At 44.9% G+C, this 22,384-nt stretch overlaps 1 protein-coding gene across 1 annotated transcript; it reads right to left on the reverse strand.

Moving 5' to 3' along the window:
• Positions 1–1,116: 1,116 nt before the first annotated feature.
• Positions 1,117–20,529, reverse strand: OVCH1 (ovochymase 1). The gene is given in 17 exon segments (XM_026863540.1): positions 1,117–1,313; positions 5,877–5,988; positions 5,990–6,034; positions 6,884–7,026; positions 7,126–7,235; positions 7,237–7,328; positions 8,016–8,088; positions 8,503–8,683; positions 11,535–11,622; positions 12,633–12,750; positions 12,922–13,078; positions 13,917–14,029; positions 14,031–14,048; positions 14,679–14,798; positions 17,133–17,274; positions 18,235–18,330; positions 20,451–20,529. Coding segments are annotated over 17 exon segments (1,863 nt in total). The 3' UTR covers positions 1,117–1,137.
• Positions 20,530–22,384: the final 1,855 nt, after the last annotated feature.

A 22,384-nucleotide genomic window follows, 5' to 3' on the forward strand; every position in this document is an offset into this window, starting at 1 on the left:
CCGTTTATTACAACTAATTCAGCCCTTTTATAATGTTCTCCCGCACACGTGAGTAACATGCAGTACAAGTCCTCAAGATTGGACAGTCAACTTAGCCCGCGCTTTGAACCTTCTTATGATTGGATAAAAGTGCCACATCAGCCTTGCCAGGCTTCCTGCCTTGTGGAACTTCCTCTTACGTCCCCCCTCATTCAGGGTCACATCCTTATGGCATTCTTGCTCGGCTGAGGCTCTTATCACTCTTGTTCTCACGCAGGATTGCTCACATGTCCATTCTCTCGCAGAAAGCCCTCTTGAATCCCAACAGGCATTTGACTTGCCATTTTAAATGGATGTAGATTTTACTGCCCTGCATCTTCTCTCTTCCACTTTTTCACCTTCCTCTTTCCCCTACTCTATGTACAGAGCCTTTAAAACAGGAGATGACGAGCAAGGTACCTTGACATGCTTTTGCCACACTTCCAACTAGATTTTTACTTAACTGCACGGTGTGCAGTACACACACAGACATATAGGCCTCTAGAAACTTAAACTTCCCTGTAAACAACATTAAAGCTCTCATTTTCATTTAATTTAGCTTTCTTTCAATTCTGTGGGTTGTGTTCATCTAGACTAGCATCTCAGTGATTTGACTGCACCTCAGCAGGGTCAAAGTGAGGCAGACCATAGCTTTCTGCATTGAGGAAAATATAGTTTCTGGTATAGTCCTACCCCTCTTTCCCAGATGGTAATGCTTCAGTGTCATTCACTCCACCTCCAAGGCAAATAATAGGTACTGTACCATCATTGCATCTCATGTCATTGTCTCAGTGGCTATAGAGTAAGGGGAGGTGACTTTGAAAAAGCAGCTGCAGATACATGTCACTTATATAGACAGGTGTCCATAAGGGCTTGTCCAAATACTGCAGCTTATTTCTATATAGTCTCTTTTACCATTCTGTAGTGTACCAAGAGGGCTGTTCTTCTACTGGGTTTTGCAGCACACTGACCAGGGATTAAGGTCTTCAACCAAGTTTACAGCCTGGGCTCTGAAGCTTAACTTAAGATTGTCATATATCGGAGCCACGTAACTGGGGCTGGAAACCCTTTCTGAAACTGGCCCAAGTTGAAGTGAGAAATTTCTAGGGCTGAGTGTCCTCAGATGGATTGTTTGTTGTTACCTAGCACTCCTCTCTGGCTCTCTTCATAAATTCCATGAAACTTGTCTTGGCAGTTCAGCAATGATGTTATTGACAGATGCTTTACTGTAATCTTTGCCATGCCCTTTGGAGACAGTCGGAGTACTGAAGAGCACTCTGTGCTTTCCACATATCCTGATGAAGAAGCAGCAAAGATAAACCCCCAGGGCTCTTCTAACTCCACTTCTGATGTTCATTCTGTGGATAAATGTGTACTTCAGTGATAAAAGCATTAAGAAAAGACAATAAGAGCTTTCTACAAAGCCTGCCCATTCTGCCCATGATTGAAGATAGTCTAGCAGGTCAATAAAGTTACTGGGAAACAGTTTTGTAAATTTTTTTTTTTTTTTAAACCTGTTTCCCCTCTGCCCCAGTATGACTGGACTTGTTGGAAATCTGAATATCCCAATATCACTGGCAAGAACAGAGCTACTGCAGCCACTGGAAAGGCCAAAATGAATGGATCTGCTAAAAATCTTAACTCTACACAGGGCAGAGATATATATATATATATAACATCTGTTCCTATCAGTTGGATCATTTCTTAGGGTCCAGCGTGCAGGCTGGTATAAGCCTGCAGAAATTCTCAAAGTGTACGTGGGCACAAGGTAGCCCTGTTGCCTTAGTCTTGGAGACCCAGGCAGCAGACACAAGCTAGGCGGCATAAAGGAGTGAGCTGCCAGGCTTTAGGGGAAGGCAGACTTGCTTGCAAATTTGCTCTGAGCTGTGCTTTGAATCAGTGTCTGGGAAACAGATAAACAGATACTAGGTTGGCCAAGTACCTGGGCTAACAGGCCTACCCACCTCAAATACCCACTACTGAGGAATAAGTGTAATTTTTTTTTAAAATGGATATTATGAGCAGCCCTTGACAAGAAATATGAAATATAATGCTTTTGTCTATGCATTCTCCAGAAACACAGGGAGAGAGCAGGCTTAGTTAGCATGTAGCTGCATGCACACACAGTGCAGTCAGATTCAACACTTGTTAAATAAGAAACCAAATCAACAGGGAAATACTTGGAAGTATCTGAGTAGTTATAACAGAGCAGGAGGAGAGAAAACAAGATCACTAATGACAACTGTATATCCCTTTAGTACCAAGCATAATAGGGTTGTTTGCCTCCCAAGGCAGCAGTTTTTAAAGTCATACCCTCTGTAGAGAAGCTTAAATTCTGTTTAAGTGTGCTTCTTCCCACACCAATGTTTATGAGCTTTCTGCTCAGATTGGATGCTGGCACCACACCATGTCTCCGTGTACCTGCACAGGATGCCGAGAGCACAGTGCAGGGAGAGCTGAGCCTTTCTGCTGGGTAGAAATCCTTCAAATCCAGAAGGGAGAGGGGGAACGTATGCTTCCTGAGGAAGGTGCTGCAGTGTGAACAGCACTGCACAGCAGCAGCACTTGTCAGAGGGCACACACAGGGAAGCGTGACCCACAGTGGAAGAGAGCCCAGCCAAGCTGAGTTATGGGGAGGGGACACTTTCTCCAGGAGAGCTAGCCTTTCTAGCCTCTTCTACCACAGTCTAAGTTGCACAAGGGCAAGACAAGGGCACTTGAACGTACTCAGCACTGTAGGAGGATGCAGGCTCTGTGCTTGCAGTGGGGGACAGCAGGGAATGGCAGTGCAGGTGTAGGTACAGTAGTCTCGAAGGCAGTAAAGCCCTGCAGGCTGAGCCACAAGGTTAATTTTTAAAATCGTTTTTGCATTCAGGGTGATAACCCAGTTGAGGTAATTACAGCACCATGCGCTTGCTGTGACTTTGAGCTCACCCAGCAATGAGCAGCTCAGCCCAGACAAGCCCGCTCCAGTGCTGGCAAGAGCCTTACATGTTTCCAGCCCCTGCTAACCAGCCCTGGAGCTGCTGTGCTAATGATGCCCCCAGTCGCTGGCTGTGCTGCGCTTTCCCGAGGAGAGAAAGCAGCCCTACCTCCTGTTGCTTATCACTTTGGGGGACCTATTTTTATCTCAGTGGTGTGATGACTTGGAGCACCAGCAAGGATACCAATGGGAAGAGGAGGAAGGCACACACTGCATGCCAACACCCTGGCTACAGCACAAGACTGCAGTCAGAGCTGGTAGCACGTCCCCTCCTGTACAGTTTGCTTTTTAAAGCCGTGAGCAACAGCATTCTACAATTTGTTGCCAGAGCTCATGTCAGCCATTAACTCAGGACTACTTTAGCCTTTTTATCAGTCTTTCTGCAACACTGTCACGGGATCAGAGGTGGAGAAACATTTAAATGCTTAATAAGCAGGAGGCACATCAGTAGGGCAATGCTGTTTGCTGTGCTTTAAAAGCAGAAGAAGGCACACAGAGTGCCTCACCCAAGACCACATCTCTGGTTATGCTAAGTACATGCGTAAGAGAACAAGTAACTGACCCTGCCCAGCGAAACTCAGTCTAAAACATGGGAGATAAAAACCCATAAAACAATACCTCATTCCAAGTATGGTGAGTGAGAGCTACAGCAGATCAAGTAACATAACTCAAGTGCACAGGAAACCTGCATCGTTAGTGTTCATGGCCCCCTTCTTCCTCCACGTGAGCCCACTGCTTCTAGCTACAACAGTCTTTCTTCCCTTGGCTCTGCTCTCCGGCCTCCTTCCCTCCCCTTTCCCTGTGTGTACACACACACTCTTCCCAGGACAAAATGCAGAAAGCTGTGTTCGCTTGCACCAGGACATTAGGAGACTCAGACTTGTTACCAGTCTCTACACAGAATTGCTCCTAAACTGAACCAGCTCAACCACCTTCTGCAAACCAAGTGCTGCAGCCTCTGGCACACAAGAGCTCCGCGTGGCTCTGCAGTTACCCTGCATGCATGCCTGCCCCGCTAGCAATGTGGGCAGCTTCGATGGCTGCTCCTGTGCTGAGATCTCTGGTGCACTGCCACTTCACCACAGCAAGCTCTGTTCAGCATCTGAGGAGAGGTAGAGCATGCTTACAGACAGTTTAATACAAAACTCAGAAGCAATCAGTATGGCCAAGCCCTTCCTGCAATAGGAAGGCAATCATATGGAGGTCAGGTAAAGGAGCCAATGGTCATATCTTGTTCAAAGAGCCCTCAGGGCTTTGAACCTTTTGTATGAATCCATATGTAAAAGCTGTCTGCAATACTACAGCCTCCATCTCTAGGAAAGGTTTACAGGTACAGAGCTGAGCAACTCCCTGCATAAACTGCCTGACCTACAGTAAATCCATGAAAGCCATTACAGCCTTCAGAGAGTCAGTGGTCAGCAGTCAGTTGTGTCAGATCCAAGGGTATGGAAGATCTCCAGCCAGCTCCCGGCTTATCTGTGGGGATGGTCTGGCTACCATATGAGTGGTGACTGTTTTTATTAACTGGGTTTAGTTTAGAATAAAGTTCTCCCTTAGTCAGCACCTGTACTAATATTTCTGTTAGGTCAGTGTGGGACTATGAATGACACAAGGAAGAAAGACTGGCAGCTGCAGCACAAAGCAGGAGAGTCCAAGTGGTCATCTGACCTGAGAGTGGAGCATTATCCACAACATGCTCTTTTCTTTAATATATACTTTAATTTCCTGCTCATAAGTGCAGCACACTTTATTCAGGATACAGGAAAAAAAATATTCCTGTTAGGAGAAGTCCTCCATTTTCTGCTGGCAGCAATAGAAAAAAATACAGGATGGGCAGAAACATGAAAACTCTGTCCAGGATGAGCTCTTTCTTCTTTCTCAAGAAATGCTGTGGGACAATCACAGCCATTCACCAAATGGGGAATTACATACTTGGCTGTACATGTGCACATGCAGGGAAGGAGGAGGGATAAAGTTCTGTAAGACAAATGTTTTGCATCAGCAGTTTCCCTGTGCCACTAGTTTGAGCCAAAGTGAAACATTTCTTTAGAATCAGTTTATTCAACATGGAAAAGAGACTTGAAGCTATCTGGTGCCTCTTTAAAATCTCTCAAATCCCATCAGATTAAACAAATTGAAGTGGTGGATTTCTCCATTTGTCAATGAAACTATGAAGCCAAATTCACCTTGACTTGAGGAGCCTCAACAAGAAAGAAACTTCAGGGAAAGAAGAATAGCGCAAGCTGATAAGGGAAGCAATATGACAAAGCTGGGTTCACACGGAACACCTCAAACAGGTTTGTTCCCCTCAATTCCCTGCACAAAAGCGACCCCAGTTTAAGAACAAGGGCTTCTTCCTTTTGTAAAATACCCATCACTTTCAGGTGATCAGTCGTTATTCACTAGTAGATGTTAGTCTTTCTCTAGCACATTCTATGGAGAAATTTATCCCGCAGACTTCTGAGTGTGGTGTTCATTATAGTTAGATACACACACGCAAGTTCCGTTTACAGCATTGTCCCAATCTGTTCTGCCCTTGGAGACATGGGGGTGGTAGGCATTTTCACAAGAAGATGCTTTTTACTGAGAAAAGTATCTGTCCAAAAATTATATTCAATTTGTGAGTCAGAAGTGTTAAATACAAGTCTTATGATTCTGAAACTCACATTCTAATTTCCAGTAAGCTTTGTTTAGGGGGAAGACATAAGGAAGGAGAGGAAGAGGAGACTTGTTTCAGGAAGAAACCTGGATTTTTTTTTTCTTTCTTTTTAAGTTGCCTCAAAAACTCTACCAGACAAAACTTCAATGCACTTGGGATATTTTATACAAAGGGATTATAATCATGACTCGTCTCACTTAGGCAAGGATAATTCACCTTTCATCAACAATCTTATCCAGTCCAAGAAAATCCTCACTCTTGAATAGACTCCTGCTTTCTTTGGACTGGCAAAGCCAACACCCCGGCGGACAATACCATAAAGACTAAAATGGTCCATTTTCCTTGTTACAAACCAAGGGGGCACCAGAGCCACCCTAGGAACCAACAGAGAGAGGGCTCACAGTTATCTTGTTTGGCCTCCACACTGCTGCAGCTATGAGAGCTGCTGCAGATCAGATTTGCTGAAAAAGAAAAAGTCTCTGTGCAAGAACAAGACATGCAGCTGCTAGTGCAACTCAGCCCTAGCTTGGAATGAAGAGACTGATTTAAAGGCTTGCTTATCAGCGTGAAGACTGAGCACAGGCTGCAGACAAAATATGATTGAATAGTGCTCTTTAGTGTTACACATAATTTATTCATCTGCCATAAGATTGTGGTATTGAGCAGAACCCACAATTTAGCTTGACAGTGCCTCAGTCAGAATTACTTTGCCTTTTATTTACTGGGCTGTTCTTACCTTCTTGCCTCATGACTTTAGGGAGATTAGTTAGTTCTGTAACAGTGCTCTGAATACAAGAGTTTTATAAAAACAATAGAAGTCATCAGACTTTATCTTGACAAAAAGTGCCATGAAAAAGAGTTCCAAGCAAGCTACAATGGGAAGTTCTTCACTGGTATAAGAGATGGGACTTGGGAAGTGCAAGGGAAGAACATCTTCTCCTCACAGGTCTCATGAAAATTGCAGTTCAGAGAAAGATTATTAAACTCTGTGGTCCCCCTTACAAGCAATACTGCACATTGTCTCTATCTCCCATACAGACTGACTGCATCTATTGCTCTTATAAGTACTGTGCACTCCAGGGACACCAAGTTGTTGGAGTTTTTAACTCTCACTTGCTATATGCTGTTCTCCCCTCTGTCTTCCCCAGTCCCTTCCTCCAGACGATCTACCAGCATCCATATGCAGACACCTTCAAGAGCACTCACCTTTCATTTTGCCTTACCTGACAGGAGTCCTGGCCTCCCACAGAAACAAACCCAGCACAAAGCATCCTGGCTGTGATCCCTCCAGTGTGGCTGAAGTAGTAATTCCTTTCACAGATTTCATTCTGAAGTACAGGCGTTTGTGTTTGCTGCAACCACCTAGCTCATCTCCCATCTGTTAGGGAAATAAATTTAAGGTTAGCTCTGGGCAGAAGAATAAAATATGAGATTGTGATGTATATTCTGCTCACAACAGACAAACACGCAAAATCAGAAGACCCACTTTCAATGATCCCCCATCTAGATGCAGTGCATAGGGAAGAGGAAAATAATGTCTCTGAGCTGCTGGGCAGACACACTGGCCTCAAGAGTATTGTACTCCAGCAAGACATCTAGCTGCACTAGGGCGATTTCAGAGACATAGTTCAGCATGTTGAAGTGTGGATGCACCATGATGGTTTTCACCTGTCTCACTTGTGACCAGGGCAGATGGGTCAGGACAGAGAAGGAACAAGTTGCCCTCTAAGTGCACCCTGAAAGCATATTTGTAAAGGAAGAGGGGAAAAAAAATCCCACAAGCAATGTCCAAGCTCAAAATAGGTCATGAAAAGAAACAAACAAGGTGTTAGGACTTTGAAGACAAATCCCCAGCTTCTCTGTTTTTCAGTTGAGAAGACTGTTGGGATGGATTATATAGACCTCTTAGAGTGAAGGCTGACTGCTTCATTGTGCAAACACAAGCCACTGAAGTTTTGCAGAAGGCGGGTGTGAGTCAGCTGTGCTTCTTTTCCACATGTATTTCTTCCTCCTCACCATTAGGAAGGAAGAATCAACAAGCTTTTTATAGACAGATCTATTGCTAAGCACCAAGAGAATAAGATGCTAAGGACACTCAGTCATCTCTGTTAGATTTTAAGTCTTTTTACTCCTAGTAATAAGAACCAGATATAAAACATACTTCTATAAACTGCAAGTTAGCCAAATACTGGATTTCCTTTCTCATTCCTTAACCTGTGCTAACCTGTACCAAAATCAGTCATTTTGCCTTGCTGTCAACACTGTTTTATCTGTGCATATAGGTCTGGTTTGAGAAATACTGTAGGCGCAAATACACCAAATTCAACATTCTTAATGGCATTGCTTGGTTTTTACCTGTTCTGTTGACTCTCTCAGGGCTCTGTCATGGTCTCATACTGTCACAGTCCAGTGCGAGGGTTTATTGGATCTGTATATTAAGGCAAACATATTGGAGCTCCTTACAGTCGGCCATACAGTCTCCTTATTCAGCAGTCATACATCCCTTCTGGCTCTTCTCTAATTAGTCACTTATTCCCATGACTGCTGAGCAAGAGCTTTGCACCATGACAAATATGTTGCATCAGTTCTGGCTTTGCTACAGCTCTGATAGAAGATAGTCCAATTAACTTCAATGGATCTCCTACAAGCAAGACCAAACTGTTTCCATTTCTAAAATCAATGATCATAGAGGAAGGGCAGAAAGCAGGTTTCATAGAAGACAAGAAGGTGTGAATGTAATTTATAGCTCTCCAGCTGTTTTCACCCCATCCTGGAGGAGCAGGGGGAGCACACAGCCTGGGGAGAAGAGCAGAGGTGGCCTGGGGACATGCTGGTCACACACAGCTGCACACAGTGGGTGGCTGTCAGCAGCCACATAGAGCTGATGACAGCCCCATCGCACTAGTAGTCTCCAGTGAGCTTCAGGGCAGCATGCCATGGCCAACAGTGAGGACAAGCCTTCTCAGCTCCACTAACACACTTGAACAGCCACTGGGGAGTAACTGGGGGAAAGCCACAGGTGTCTGCAAGAGAGCCAGAAAACTTGTCATACTTTCACAGGCAAGTTCCTTGTTTTCCTAGATAACATCACAGTGGATATAGCAAGGCCAAAGACATGGGACAGAAATCTGTCTGATTTGTCTGGAAGTGGTGGGGGAAGGAAAAACATATACATGAAATCTCAGATCCTAAGGAGGTACTTCAGAGAGCAAACAAGGCTCTGGCACTGAAAGCAGGTCTCTCCCATCCTCTACCCTGTGTCTTTGCTCCCAATAGTAAGTGCATGCAACCAGAATGGAGAGGACATACCACAAGTGTGGAGAATGAGAGATGGGGCACCTGCCTATCACTTTTCATCCATGCAAGAAGTGCACAAAAGGGGACCTGAGGTCAGAAAGAATCTGCCTCAATGCATAATCCTCTTATATGTTTGAAGAAAGCTCCTCAGACCAGATCAACTGAGCAGATTTTAATTTCTTTACCTAAGGGGACATCCTTCCAGGACAACATCAGTGTAGTAGTTAATCCTGAATCTTCTCTTCCTGCCTCCTCTGCAAGAAAGGAAATAAGAGCTAGCTCCATCTTGGGTCAATAGCTCTGGCTTACCCCCTCAAAAAAGTCCTCACTCTGGAAGGTAAAAGTTATTCATCCCCTTACACAGCATCTGGCACACACTCATGAAAGCAGAAAGCAACAATAGCAGAATAGCCCCCAGGATCAAGACTCTCCTCTATAATGAGATTCAAGAGGAATATCAGACTGACAGAATTAACAAGGCTGATTGTTTCAGGTTACAAAAGTTAGTCATCTCATTTCTCAGTGAGAAAAAAGCCCTTAACTTGATTCATCTCCTTTATTCAGGGAAGGCAGCTCTGCCACAAGTAGCTATTCTGTTTTAAAGTTACCTTGACAGAATGCAGTAAGATTAGCCTAAAAAATAAACTCAGGTGTGTAAGAATAGCTGCAGATAATGTGGACATTGTTAGACACAGCAAGCTTCTCTCTACTAACCTGAACAGAAAAAAGTGAGCTGAGCTTTGGGACCTCTCTCCCCATCACTTTCAAAATGTACCAGTATGGTGTTCCCTGGACTCAGCACTGGTTTGGGATTTGAGAATCCACAGAGATTAGCTGTGGAAATGAACAAGAAGCTGTATTACTAAAATGAGAAATGTCATCCTGTAAGAACTTGTGGCTTTAGCTAATCTAGATTTCTAAAAAACCCAAACCCTAGAGTCTTGGTGACCTTCTGATTAAAGCAAGAACTTTTGCAGAAGTGGTGCCTGCAAGGCAATGTTAACCAGTGACATCAGTAAGCAACAGCAGCCAGAATTAGTCTACTACATTTATGATATAGGTACACAAAAGTAAATCCTAATTTTCTCATAGTGGAATTACAAGGAATCTTCAAACACTGTGAATGCCCTCCGTTGCACAAACAAACCCCACTTTTGAGAATTTGCCACCACTGAGGGGTGGAAGCAAAGCCTCTAATGAATGGTCTAGATATACAGATTGAGGATGTAGAGAACAGCTGCTAGACTTTTCTTCTTCCTATTGAGAGGACTCAGTTTGCATAGCATCTCAAAATCCCATAACTGCAGCTGTATAGGATGCTTGCACTTTATTCCAAAGGAGCTTTCCTGTAAGAATCTGAATTTCCGATGGCAAGGCTGTGCTGGAAAGCACTGAGTGAAATGCTCTGGGATGCTGACAGCTCTCCCCTGAAAAATTCCAGATCCAAATTTGTCAGCCTTCTTTCCCCCACTTAAATACTCCTTTCCAATGGAAACCAGATTTCTTTTCAAGAGAATTGTAGGGTTAATATTTATTCAGCATTTGGTAAACACATACAACTAAATTACCACTCTGAAATAGATGGGGAAAAAATAGAAGCATCTTACCAAAGATCACTTGTCATTGGTGAACACAGGACAGTTCAAGTTTCTCACCCAACTTATTTCGAGTAAAGGAAAGAGCTCCAGCCCCTCATCACTCTATTCTGTCTTTGTTGACATACAGGCCTGTAAAGAGGTAGCCATAATTCAATTCAAATGTCTTCACTTCTGAGCATGAGATTGCTTTTCACCTTAAGAATAGATATCGAGCTCTGCTAAAGTAAGTGTGTTGCCTGGAAGTTGTTTCTTTAAAAAAGCTGCAGTGTTACAACATGCTTTCATTTCACCCAAGTAGGAGGAACACCTGGAAATACAGATGTTCAAAAAAAGGTAAGTTAAGAGACTTTATTTCAATAAAATTAAATATTTTTATATTGATAAAACTGAAGCAGATTTAAAGTGATAAATTAAAAAATATTTCCTTCTGAAAGTGTGGGAAAGCAATGCCTGTGGTTAGAAATTTTTCATTGATGAATTTCCAGCAGAAATAGTTCAATTCATAAAGAATTCATATCCATTTCAGTGGAATTAGTCACTCATTGATGACTGATCTTTTGCTCTGCCTTACTTTGAACATTTGTCTTCTTTAGTAACACTTAGATCAAAGTGGCTTTTGCTCTCTCATTTGATAGCGAGATGCAGAGTGGAGAATGATCTAGGAGCACAGACTCATGTGCTCTGCTGGCTCTGCAGCAGAACATGAGTCATAGTCCTATATCCAGCCCTGCAACAATTAGCAGGTTGCCCAGGAGAAAGCATGGCCTTGGACCAGAATGTGGGATCTCCTGTGCCAGTGGTGCACTTGGCGGCATCATGATGGGCACGACAGATGGGCAAGCCTCAAGACTACTGCAGAAGCCCTTACATTGCCTTTTCAGTGGTACCAAGTATCATGTTACAAGAGAGTATTCGGTTGATAAAACATACTTGTTTCCACAGGGTTTTCTAATTTTAGACTGAAACAATTAGTGCTAACTCAACTGGTTTTCTTCATCACCATAAAAAGTAACGGCATCATAAATGCATCCTGAGATAAGTTCCACAGCAAAGCCTTCAAACTCCAGCTGCAAAGAGGGAATCATCAAGACTGAAAGACGTACCCTTCTTAACAATGGGCAAGGGAAAAGTTAGATTTCAGAGGAATTTGAGCATCCATTGGTGAGTGTGTCACATTTTGCATCAAAACAGTCCGTTGGCAATCTTAGCCTGACTGCTCTTGTCTGTGCAGGGCTACAGACAGGTCTGCAGAGGATGAAGGTGGCCCTTAAGGGATTTCAACTGTCATCTTTAATGTAACACTCAATGTTCTGTACTTTTAAAGGGTCAGTGTCCCATATGGAGTACCCTTCCAATAGCTTTACCTCCAAGCAGGAGAGTGTGTGAGTTTTAATTTCTTTCTTTTGTTTTTAATCCAGACTGCAAGTTCTCACACCAACAGAACAGCAGCAACCCAATCAATAGGTCTGCATATGCTCAAGCATCCCTAGACTTAACACTCTTTTTCCACCCCTTAGCCAAGGCAGCAGGGGAGGAGAGATGTGGCTGCTTTGAACAATGTAAATGGCAACACAACTCATCATGGGCTGGGATGAGCTCGGTGGGATGCTTGCTGCACACAAGCAGCAACAGGCAATAAAAATAGAGATGCTGGTACTACGAGTGAGAACTATTATCAGACAGCCCATGCACAATGAGAAGCAGACACCTTGGTATAGGGCTAAGGAGTAGCTTGGGGGTTTTGACACTGCCTTGAGGAAAAGTCTGACTATACTGTTTGTAGCATGATCTCTACCTTCCCTTTACCCTTAAATATTTGTGCTAGACTTTTAAGATATAGCTGTTTTGAAATGAGATTGCAGCCTATAGACTTCAAGCACTTCAGTCACAGCCCTTCTGTACATGAGTTCGGGGGTGATATCTAATTGACAAAATATGCCCTGCAAAGAATCAGTGACCTGGAAACCTTACAGTTCACAGTCTTGCATGTCACAGATGTTTCTGGCAGGATTTTATTGAATCACTCCCCTGAACAGTTCTTAGTGCAGAGGTTTAAGTGCAGTTTCTCCTTTATTACCTTTACGACATACTCTGCCGGACCCTCAATGAACCAGTGGCACTTTGCGTTTCTGGGATACAAGCCAGGCTAATTAGCAGTATCAATCTTTCCCTCTTCCACTAACATTGTGACACTTCTTCAACCCAAGCCTGCAACACTCAGATGAGAAAGGAGATAATTTAACAGATGGGATTATATGGTACTGCTAATAAATCCAAATCAACAACTTGATTTTTAAGGAACCCAGGCACACTAAGTATAGTTGTTATTTTAAGGGGGTCAGGATGGAGAAGAAAGGCATTTCTACACCACAGAAAGGTCACCTGCTTCAGAATCCATATGGACACCCACGAAGGTGAGCTGAAAACCACCACCAGCATTGCTGCCATCAGAAACAAATGTAACAGTGGCCTGGTCCAACTATGCCAGCAGAGGGGCTGGGAAGACTTTCCCACAGGCTGTACCTGAGGGAGACAAGGAGTCAATGTAAGGGTGGGCTGAACATACGTTTGTTCAGGCAAATCTCACAGCTGGAGCCCATGGGGAAGGTCTTGTCTCACACTGAGCAGAGAGACTATTCAGCTTTCATTACCTATAAAACATGTAGGGGTGGTACAGAGAAATTGAGGAGATGGGGCTTCATCAAAAACAACCACATGAACAACCAAATATTCCTAGAAGATTAATTGCATGACTGGATTAACGTTATTACCAGCACATCACCATTAGTACTGTCAGAATGCAGAGGCAGCCAATATTTGCAGGAAATATTTATCCTCTATCAGTTCAGTATTAAGAACAGGCCACATTTCTTTGTCTCATCTGTGCAGTTAGTCAGTAATCTGCATGCTTGTTGTGCCATATAACCAATTTTGAACCAAGAAATAGCCAATCTTTGAGCTGTGTCTCCAACGCATATGATGCTGGCTGTGCTAACACATCGGAAACTCATCTGGACATGCACCAGCTAAGCAAGGCTAAGTACTCAACTTATTCTGCTACCCAGGGTCCATAGGAGTAAAACAGGTATATTGAAGACAAGGCAGAGGGGGCACAGAATTATGTAAGCTGAAAGATATTTTTGAGACACCCATCACACTACACTAGATGCCAGCACAAATATAAACATGTCCTTCAATCCCACCTGCCCCACTCTGTTTGGGTGTGTCACTAGCTCTTTAAATTCATAGTTTAAAACACAAAGGCTTCTCAAAATCCAGCTAGATTTGCTGTTCTTCATGACAACGAAGGACAAGAAACTATACCCAGTAACCCTCACTCCTCCAAGGCACCCAGACTCACTGATCAGCTCTCTTCCATTCAAATAGAGGGACACATAATCATGGTCATATCCCACTTGGTATTCTACATCTAATTTGGTGAAGCGTATGAAGATGATTTTGTCCTCTGGCACTTATATTCCAGGTGAACAGGCTAGAAGCAAGCAATAGTAAAGGCATGTACCTGCATGGCTGAGCTTAGCCCCCCTCAGTCCCACCGCAGGCTGGGAGTCTCCAGTGTCTGCTTTCCTGCAAGCATGTACCAGAAGCTAACAACTGATATCTAGCTCCACCTGGTAAATTTTATCATCTTCCTCCTTGGCATAAGCCATCTGGGAAGAGAGTTACCAATAGCAGAGGACTGCTGTGAATTTGCTCAGCACTAGGTGGGGACTGACGCTCTCTTTCAGCAGTGATAGCTTTGACACTGCCAGCCCAGTCCTTATTCCCCTACCTCCTGCAGGAGCTGAAAGCTTCTTTGTGTGAGCTGACATCGATACAGCCAGACCGAAGGATAAAAGGTAAAATAGTTCTTTAACCAGTCACAGACATTTCGTGAGTGTGGCTTGTACAGAATCTGTGTTACAAACAGACTTTGTGTTTTCCTGCCTTTCCCTGCAGTGCTGTACTGCCAAGCAAGCGTATCTGGAGATTTGCATTGCAGGGAAAACGCAACCACTGTCATCGGGATGCTGCAGGGAGTGGTGCCCAGGTCAGCGGTGGTCAGGGCTTCTGAGCCTGAAAAAAATTCAGTGTTTGGCTACTACAGCCAAACTATGGTTACCTGTTATCAGGGTAATTATCCTCCAAAGCCTGGGGGTACCAAATGTGGACACTTTCTCCAAAGAGCAGGGTACCTTGGGAACTGCACTCCACTGGTGCCAGGAGAGGGCTTGGCACAAAGCTAGGGAGAGAAAAGGGTTGTATGGGGTATTGCAGTACAGGCACTGTCAGTCAATTGGGCTACAGCACTGCAGTTGTTGCCAACACAAAGTGCTTGACATATAGCTGAGAGAAGCCTCAGATGAGAGCACACAGTTTCCTTCCCAGAGTCTTACTTAAAAATCCCCAAACTTTCAGGATTTGTCCCACTGATGCAGTGGGCTTGCATTTATTCAGCCTGCTAAGAGCTGACATGGCTACTCCAAGCTCATTTTTAATGAAGCACTGCGTTTATGTTGGCCTTCTCTTCATCTTCTATCGGGCATTTGGTCTGTGTGAATCCTGATAGCTCTGCTTTGCAAAGGGTAATGCACCCGTTTTGTAGCCATGTGGCTTCTGCTCCTTGCACTGCTCCCAATTAAGGAGCACCTTCTTAGCTGCACAGTTCCCCTTTGAAAGCACAGTCATTAAGGATCCCTAGCAAATCTGTAATAGGTTGGGTATTAGTTAATACCAACACCTCAACTTTGATGACTATGATAGAAATAACCACCTCTTTAACAACTTGTATTAGCCCTGTAATCATCTGTACAGAAAAATACAAGTGGCTGGCAGGGAGTCGCTAGGCCAGTGCCTAGCTATAAAAGGCACTTCTGATAAGCCACTAAAACTGCTGCACTTGATACAGTGCCCCTCTTCCTATACACATTCAAAGTTGTATTTGATGACGAGATAACCCCCAATCAATCTTGCACACTGTTCCAGGAGCACAACAGCAGTTCAGCTCTTGAGCTGGCAAGCACTAAAAGCAGATTTTTATTAGAGCAGGGCTGGTATGCAGCACTTGAGGGACACCTCGTCAAGCTGGGATTGCTGCATTCAGCCAGAAAGAGGGCAGCTTGAGTAGCCTTCTGCTTTTCCTTCAGGGGATGTAAGGGTCAGACCTGCTATCATAACAGGGTTTCTGAAGGGAGACTTATCTGTATAAACCTTTGGTTTTGACATCCCAAATTAAAAGATAATATACCTTGTTATTGCTGCAGTGGCTGGAAATTGAACAGAACTGCTGCGAGGAGAGGGAGGCAGCAATAGCAAGTCAATTTGGATCCCTATGGTGCTAAATAGGCAGGAGAGGAAAGAACCTCCCAGTACTCATGCCTACCCAGTGACATGTGCTGGGCAATGAAGTCCATGAACACAGCCACACAGAAGATGCTTGATGAGCCTCAGGCAGTGGTGCTTCTCTTGAGGGTACCCCATCCCCTGGCACAAGTGGTCCCTCAGGACACCACACTGGCCAGAGTCCAGGTGCCGCTACTCCTCAGACATGCAAGGGCGTCTCCAGAGTTACCCTGTCCAAACTCCATTGGGGAGGAAAGGTGCCACCCACTCCTGTGCCAGCAGCCCTGACCTTTGATAGTGTTGCATGACAGGCCAGATTTACCACAGAAGCCAACACAATCTTGCTTGCTTCTCCCAAGTCACAGGGGCCTGGCACCATTCCTGCTCATTCAGCTGTTCTTGTTTTATCTACAATGCACCAATCTAAGCTCTGTTGTTTCACTCCCCTGACCTGACTTGCAGTTTGGCAACGTGCCCTTCCTTGTACAAACCCCCCTTTTTCCATGAAGAATGTGAAAATGAGAGCCATTTCACTAACATCAGCTGCAGTACTTCTTTGAAAATGTTCACGCTAGGTATGGCAGAGGGCAAGGAGTTTCCCAAGCTATGGCCTGGTTAAAAAGATGTTCATACAAGTACACCCCAAGGACACAAGTGACAGCCTGGTGAGCAGCCTTCCCTAGGGCAGGGCAAGACTGGCTCCACTCACACTGTTAAGTCAGCAGAGAAGAGTTTGGCACTGAGCAAACTCCTCTATTGCAGCCCATTGCCAGTGGGATTGCTTGACTGAAGGTATCAGACGGCTTGAGTGTGTGTAAGGGGACATCAGGGGAGAGGAAGCAACTTCCTTCTTTCCATCTTCCTGGTAGCATTGTCCACGCCAGGGTCCCTTGCCCAGTGCCTGGAGTCCCACCACTGAAGGTCCCCCCTGGTTTCAGCAAAGGTGGTGGCACTTGCATGTGGAGTTGGAGGTCTGGCTGTTAGCAGTGCCCAGGAAGGTCTAGGCAAGGGGGCAATCATGCTTCAGTCTCCTGTCCACATCCATACTCCCACCTGCAAAAGATTCCCTCTGCCTTCATTATCCTTGAAGCTCCTTGTAAAGCCCTTGCTCAGCAAAGTGCCGACAGCACTCTCAGTGCTGTTGCTTCTCTTTTTCCCCAGGAGGTAACAAGCAGAACAATCCTGCTGCCCAGCAGGAGCCAGGGCAGACGAGCTGTTACCTTGCACACATCACCCTCCACTGTCAGGAAAGCCAGGACACAGCATGGACCTCCACACCGGCAGTAGGTTCATGCTTCTCAGCAGCGTGCTGCAGGTCTGGCTGTCGATGAGGGGCAGCTCCATCTCCTGCAGGATGGGAGCCAGCACCCCAGCCGCTGTGGGACCAGGTCACATCCAGCACCTGCAAGGCAGCTTGCCCCTCCAGCTGAATGATAGCCAACATTCCCATCACCTGGGAGCCACATCCACTGCTTCGCCAACATGCCAGCAAGAATGTCTGGGGTGTCCCACACCAATTGCCTGCCTGGGGTAGTGATGTTTTGATGCAGTTTGGGATCACCAAGCAGAGGTACCCAGTTAGGCAGGTAATACACTGGTTTGCCCCCAACCAGTGCCTCAAAACAGGGTTGGAGCAGATCATTCCCCTGCAGGTTGGACAGCAGACATTGCTTTCTTCTCCTGAGCATCCCGCTGCAGAGCTGGAGACTTTCAGGGGCTGTGACAAAGTCCCCAGCAATGAGAGACCAGCCCTGGCTGGAAGACACTGTACTCTCTGGGGAGGGCTGCTGGGGAGTGGGTAACAGGCAAGTCTCCTCTGTCTTCTCACTGTGGATGAGCCCCAAAGCACTGGGGATGTAAAAATAAAAAGCAACATTCTCAGACATTCCCATCTCCTTTAAAATCTACCAAAACTCAGGCAAGTGCAATTACTTTGAGAGATCAGTTTTCTGATATCTAGAGGAGAGTATAAAAGAGTATATGGTTTTACATACAAGGGAAATATTCCCACCTTCGTAACACCTTGTAAGGCCAGCTCTGCTTGTGAGAGGCTCTGATACACAGGTATGAATATGCACAGCAGCACTGCAAAGTGCAACCTTCTTTAATGTGCTCCAAGGTCCCATGCTGCCGGAAAATGCTGATCTGTACATCCCTACAGCGGCTGGTCCTCTGACAAGCAGAGGAGACCTGATGAGCAAAGGGGTACTTGAATTTTCCATCTGGCAGGAGTCACCTTCTCTTGCATTTCTATTTCTGGAAGAAAATTACTCCTTTCCTTCATAGATTACTCTTTATTCCTGCAACTGTGACCAGAAGGCCCTGCCATTTGACACCCTCAGACACCTTGCCCCAGCCGCTAAGAACATACAGTGTCACTGCCTGGAAGTCTTCATCCTGGTGGGGAAGGCAGATGGGCTGAACCTCATCCCCTGCAGAGGAAAGGGTGCACAAATGAACGCATGAACCTCATGCTTCCAGGAACACATTTGATTTACAGGTACAAACAGCATGCTTCAAGTCACTGTGTTCCATTTTTCCTCTTCCCAAAACACCACAGTCATATGTGGGTATTTATAAAATGAGAATACAAACTGAAGTTAGTCACATGTAATTGAATTTATACATGGAAAATTCAGAGACAGAGATACAAAAGGTTGTTAGCTACCTTTGAATGTTAACTGAAGCAGGAGTATATTTAGGAAAGGGACAAAAGAAAAGGGGGAACAGCATGGAAGAGACGAGGAGACCAGGTTGCTTCTGTATTGGTCTCATATAGCATGGGAAAAGCCAGTGCTTGTGAGAAACTCTTTACATCATTCTTCCCAAAGACCTGATCAGATCAGAGGAGATATGAAGATCATCAAAAACTCAAAAGATTCAGCTCAGTTAAATCCAGATTCATCTTGGTTATTTTTTTCCTTGATATTGGGAGAAAAATGGATCGCAGTTCTCCTTGGCTGCTTTGACGAGGAGTTGGAGTGCCCAGCCTCGAGAAGGGCTAAGCAAGGAGCCCTGTAGTTTCTTCAAGGGTTGTCCATACAGCTCAGATGCTCTCAAGCCCAGTTCATGCCTAGAGACATACATGTTTAGCCACAGAGTGCAAGCACACAGGCAGTCCTCAAGCTGCCTTCCTCACACTGCCTGCCAGGATGTCCAAGCCCTGAAATGAACATTTCTTGGGTCTTATTTCCCTTATTCCTGCCATTATGTGCAAACTGTAAGGCTATCACCATCCCAGCCAGTAATTTGAGACATGACACTAACAGAAAGTTATTTTATGTTGGCTGATCTGCCATCTGATGGTCACAAGTGTTATAAATGCACAGGCAGAACCAGAAAATAATTTTTAGGAATGTATTGAAATGAGAACAAGCAAAACAAAAAAAAGGTTCAGTACGACGGGGAGCCGGGGGGGTGGGGTGGTGTTTCCGCTCCGCACCGACAGACCGAGGACGCCACATGGATGGATGTGCAACGACCAAGCGTGAACAAACCCACCACTTTTTATAGTCTTTCTAATACATAGTCATAAGATGGGTGTGTTTTAGTCCACACAAGCGCAGTGGAGTTTCTCTAATCTCAGCTTTTCTGGCGTTGTTTTTCCACTCCTTTTCTTGCTAAAATGAGAGCCCTTCCGACAGGGTTTTTTCCAGTACTTTTCCACATTTGCAATAACTGTCCATATGAGTCTGTATTTACTTAATAAAATACCTCCAAACCATTTTAACAATAAAACTACAATAAATCTCTTTCAACTTTTGTACATAACAAAACATCAGCAGCACCCATGCTCCTCATATTAAAGTCATTATATTTTTAACATGAATCACCACCATATTCTTCACACAAGCAGTCATGGCCAGTTGGCTGTGACCCATCATAGCTCTATACAACTCAGGGAATTGCCTTTGAAAAACCTAGGAAGCTAGACATTTGTGCATAATTCTGACTCCCTAAAATTACCTCCAGAGGCTTTGCCTTTGCCTACAGAAGTACTTGGAGTGAGCAGGTTGTACTCCAGCCTGCTTCTTAGTGGGCAGGATCCTTGCAGCCCACTATTAGCTAATAGTCCAGGGCTATGGCCAAGAGGAAGCTGATGGCTTTCCAGCAGGTAGCTGAGAGTTAGCAATAGCACAATGGGACTGAAGGAAGCCACACCGGTACAGCTTGTACGAGGAGAACACAGAGGCCCACAGGAATCTGGTGCACAAAGAAAGCACAGGCATAGCCAGAGCACAGACCTTGACTGAGGCACAAACTTCTAGGACAGTTAATCAAAGCCTAGGACAAGAATTAACCCAATTGTGTTACTTCAATATGAATTAAAGGCATAACTGTGGGGACATACTCTCTATTTTAGAGAGCATGAGAATGGAAGGAAGAGGGATGTTTTTTCTGGACCAACTCATCCGATGAGGATTTTGCCAGCATAAAGCACCCTCCTGCAGCAATAACTCATTCCCTTGGGCTCTTGCTTATGGTACCGGGCTGGGTGCTGCAGATGCAGCAGAACCATGCATGTTGCAGTCCATGTAGTGTAGTCAATTGAATATGGGATGGATAATGACACAGGAGACAGGGATGCTCTGCTCCTGCCTGTCCACCTGCCAGAGGTGATGCTTCTCCATGATCACCACCAGCCTCTTCAGGAGTTTTCTGATGGGAAAAAAAACAATGCCAGGTTGATGAGGAAAGAGGCTGCCAGCACAAAGCAATCCATCTCCTGCAAGTTCCCACGCTGACACTGAGCCTGCAACCCCACAGTCTGCTCCTGCCCTGGGAACTGGGCCTGCCCTTCAGTAACAGGGCTTTCGGTCAGGCTGATTTCACATTAGCAGCAATGCAGAGGATTCCCTGACCTCCAGCTGGAAAAGCTGGCCTTGCATTTAAGCGGTTAAATAGGTTTCTTGTTTCATCTGCTACCCGTCAAGCCGCTGTTCATACCTGGGCAGCAGAGAGCTGTTGGGAGGCCAGCGGAGGTGCCAGCAGATTTTACTGCTGCCAGCTCAGTTCAGGGAAAAGGACCATTTATCTTTCACCTTGGGACTCAGAACCCCTGTGCTGGTTTTGGCCTTGAAACATCAAGCTCAGCCCTTGCTACCTGCAGTCTGGGATCCTAAAAGATTCATGAAAGCCTTAAAAGCAATGGGAACTGATTGCCAAGTCATTCTGGACCTATAAATCCTCCTTTCTAATTTTGTTATCAGTGCATTTAGGAGCGGGCAGAGGCCTACCTCCGAGAGCTTTATGATGACTTTAGGCGGCTATATGTAGTTTAAATTAACACTAGACAAGTGTATGCCCATTATGGTTTTTCTGCATATTTTATAAGCAATATACTGTCAGAGTTAAACTTAGAGCAATCAGCTCCAGCAGAGTCAAAACACCATTCAGTATTTCTTTTAGCAATTATGTAGATAGCTACACTATCAGAGCAGAATTGCCCAATAAATAGATGGGCAGTAGATCCTATCTTTAGCAAACCAGATCTTTAGCAAAGGAGTTTACTCTTCTCTGGGGACCCAACAAGTGCTCTGGGGTGCAGGGTGGGACAGTTTTGCACTCAGTGGGAGACATGAACTGCGGTCGTTGATCTGACTGGTACTGGGGCACTGCAAGAGAGCCCGCAGGAGCTGCACAACTCCTCTGTGTTCTGGATGTCATAGTTTCCTGTTACCAACTCTCGCAGCACAGGGCACCACACAGCAGCAAGCCCCTCTCAAGGTCTTTGCAATTAGAGCTGATTAAAGGTCTGCCTGAACTATTACTGAAACGCAACATAACCCAGACCTGAAGCAACTGCCTTTTCTCTCCAGACTATGTTCACTTGAGAATCCAAGGAACTCCAGTGTGCAAGCAAGAGCTTTGAAGCCTATTTACCCTTGATTTCTCACCCTTATACGTGTTTTGGTTTTTCTTAAACTCTTGCCCTTAATCTCTTCTCTAACCTCCATGGGATTGCACCCCTTCACAAAAGTTCAACTGCTCTAAGATACCACTCTGGTAGCAAATCTTGGGCAGCCTGGCTTGAGGTGGCTGGTCGGCACACACTATTATGACAGCTCGCCCTGAAGTGTGTGGCCCCAAACATTTTGAATCAAGGTATGGGGGTTCAGCCTTTGCTTCAATGGTTTCTAGTAAATTAAGATTTTTTAATTTTTTTTTTCTCTCCCACTCAGGGAAACCCTTTCTTTCATTTTCTAATCACTTCCAGCCATAAGTAACAGACCCACTAATGGCACAGCTCAGCTTTAATCCCAGGAGGCTGTTTACTGGAACTGGAAAGTTTCCATACTTCCCAGCAATGTCTGATACTGGGATTGCCTGGCAATGCAAATGCTGCAGTAATAGGAACACAGGAGCAGCATTGGCAGCATTACAGTGGACAGTAAAAGCACTGGCTAGTTTTGCACAGAATAGAGAAATAAGGAGGTGCCTCATTATCAAGGTTAATCTTGCACATTGAAATTTTTATACCATAGC

The sequence above is a fragment of the Athene cunicularia genome (genome assembly GCF_003259725.1).
Source record: "Athene cunicularia isolate RWA chromosome 1 unlocalized genomic scaffold, athCun1 chr1_part2, whole genome shotgun sequence".
NCBI classification, from domain to species: domain Eukaryota; kingdom Metazoa; phylum Chordata; class Aves; order Strigiformes; family Strigidae; genus Athene; species Athene cunicularia.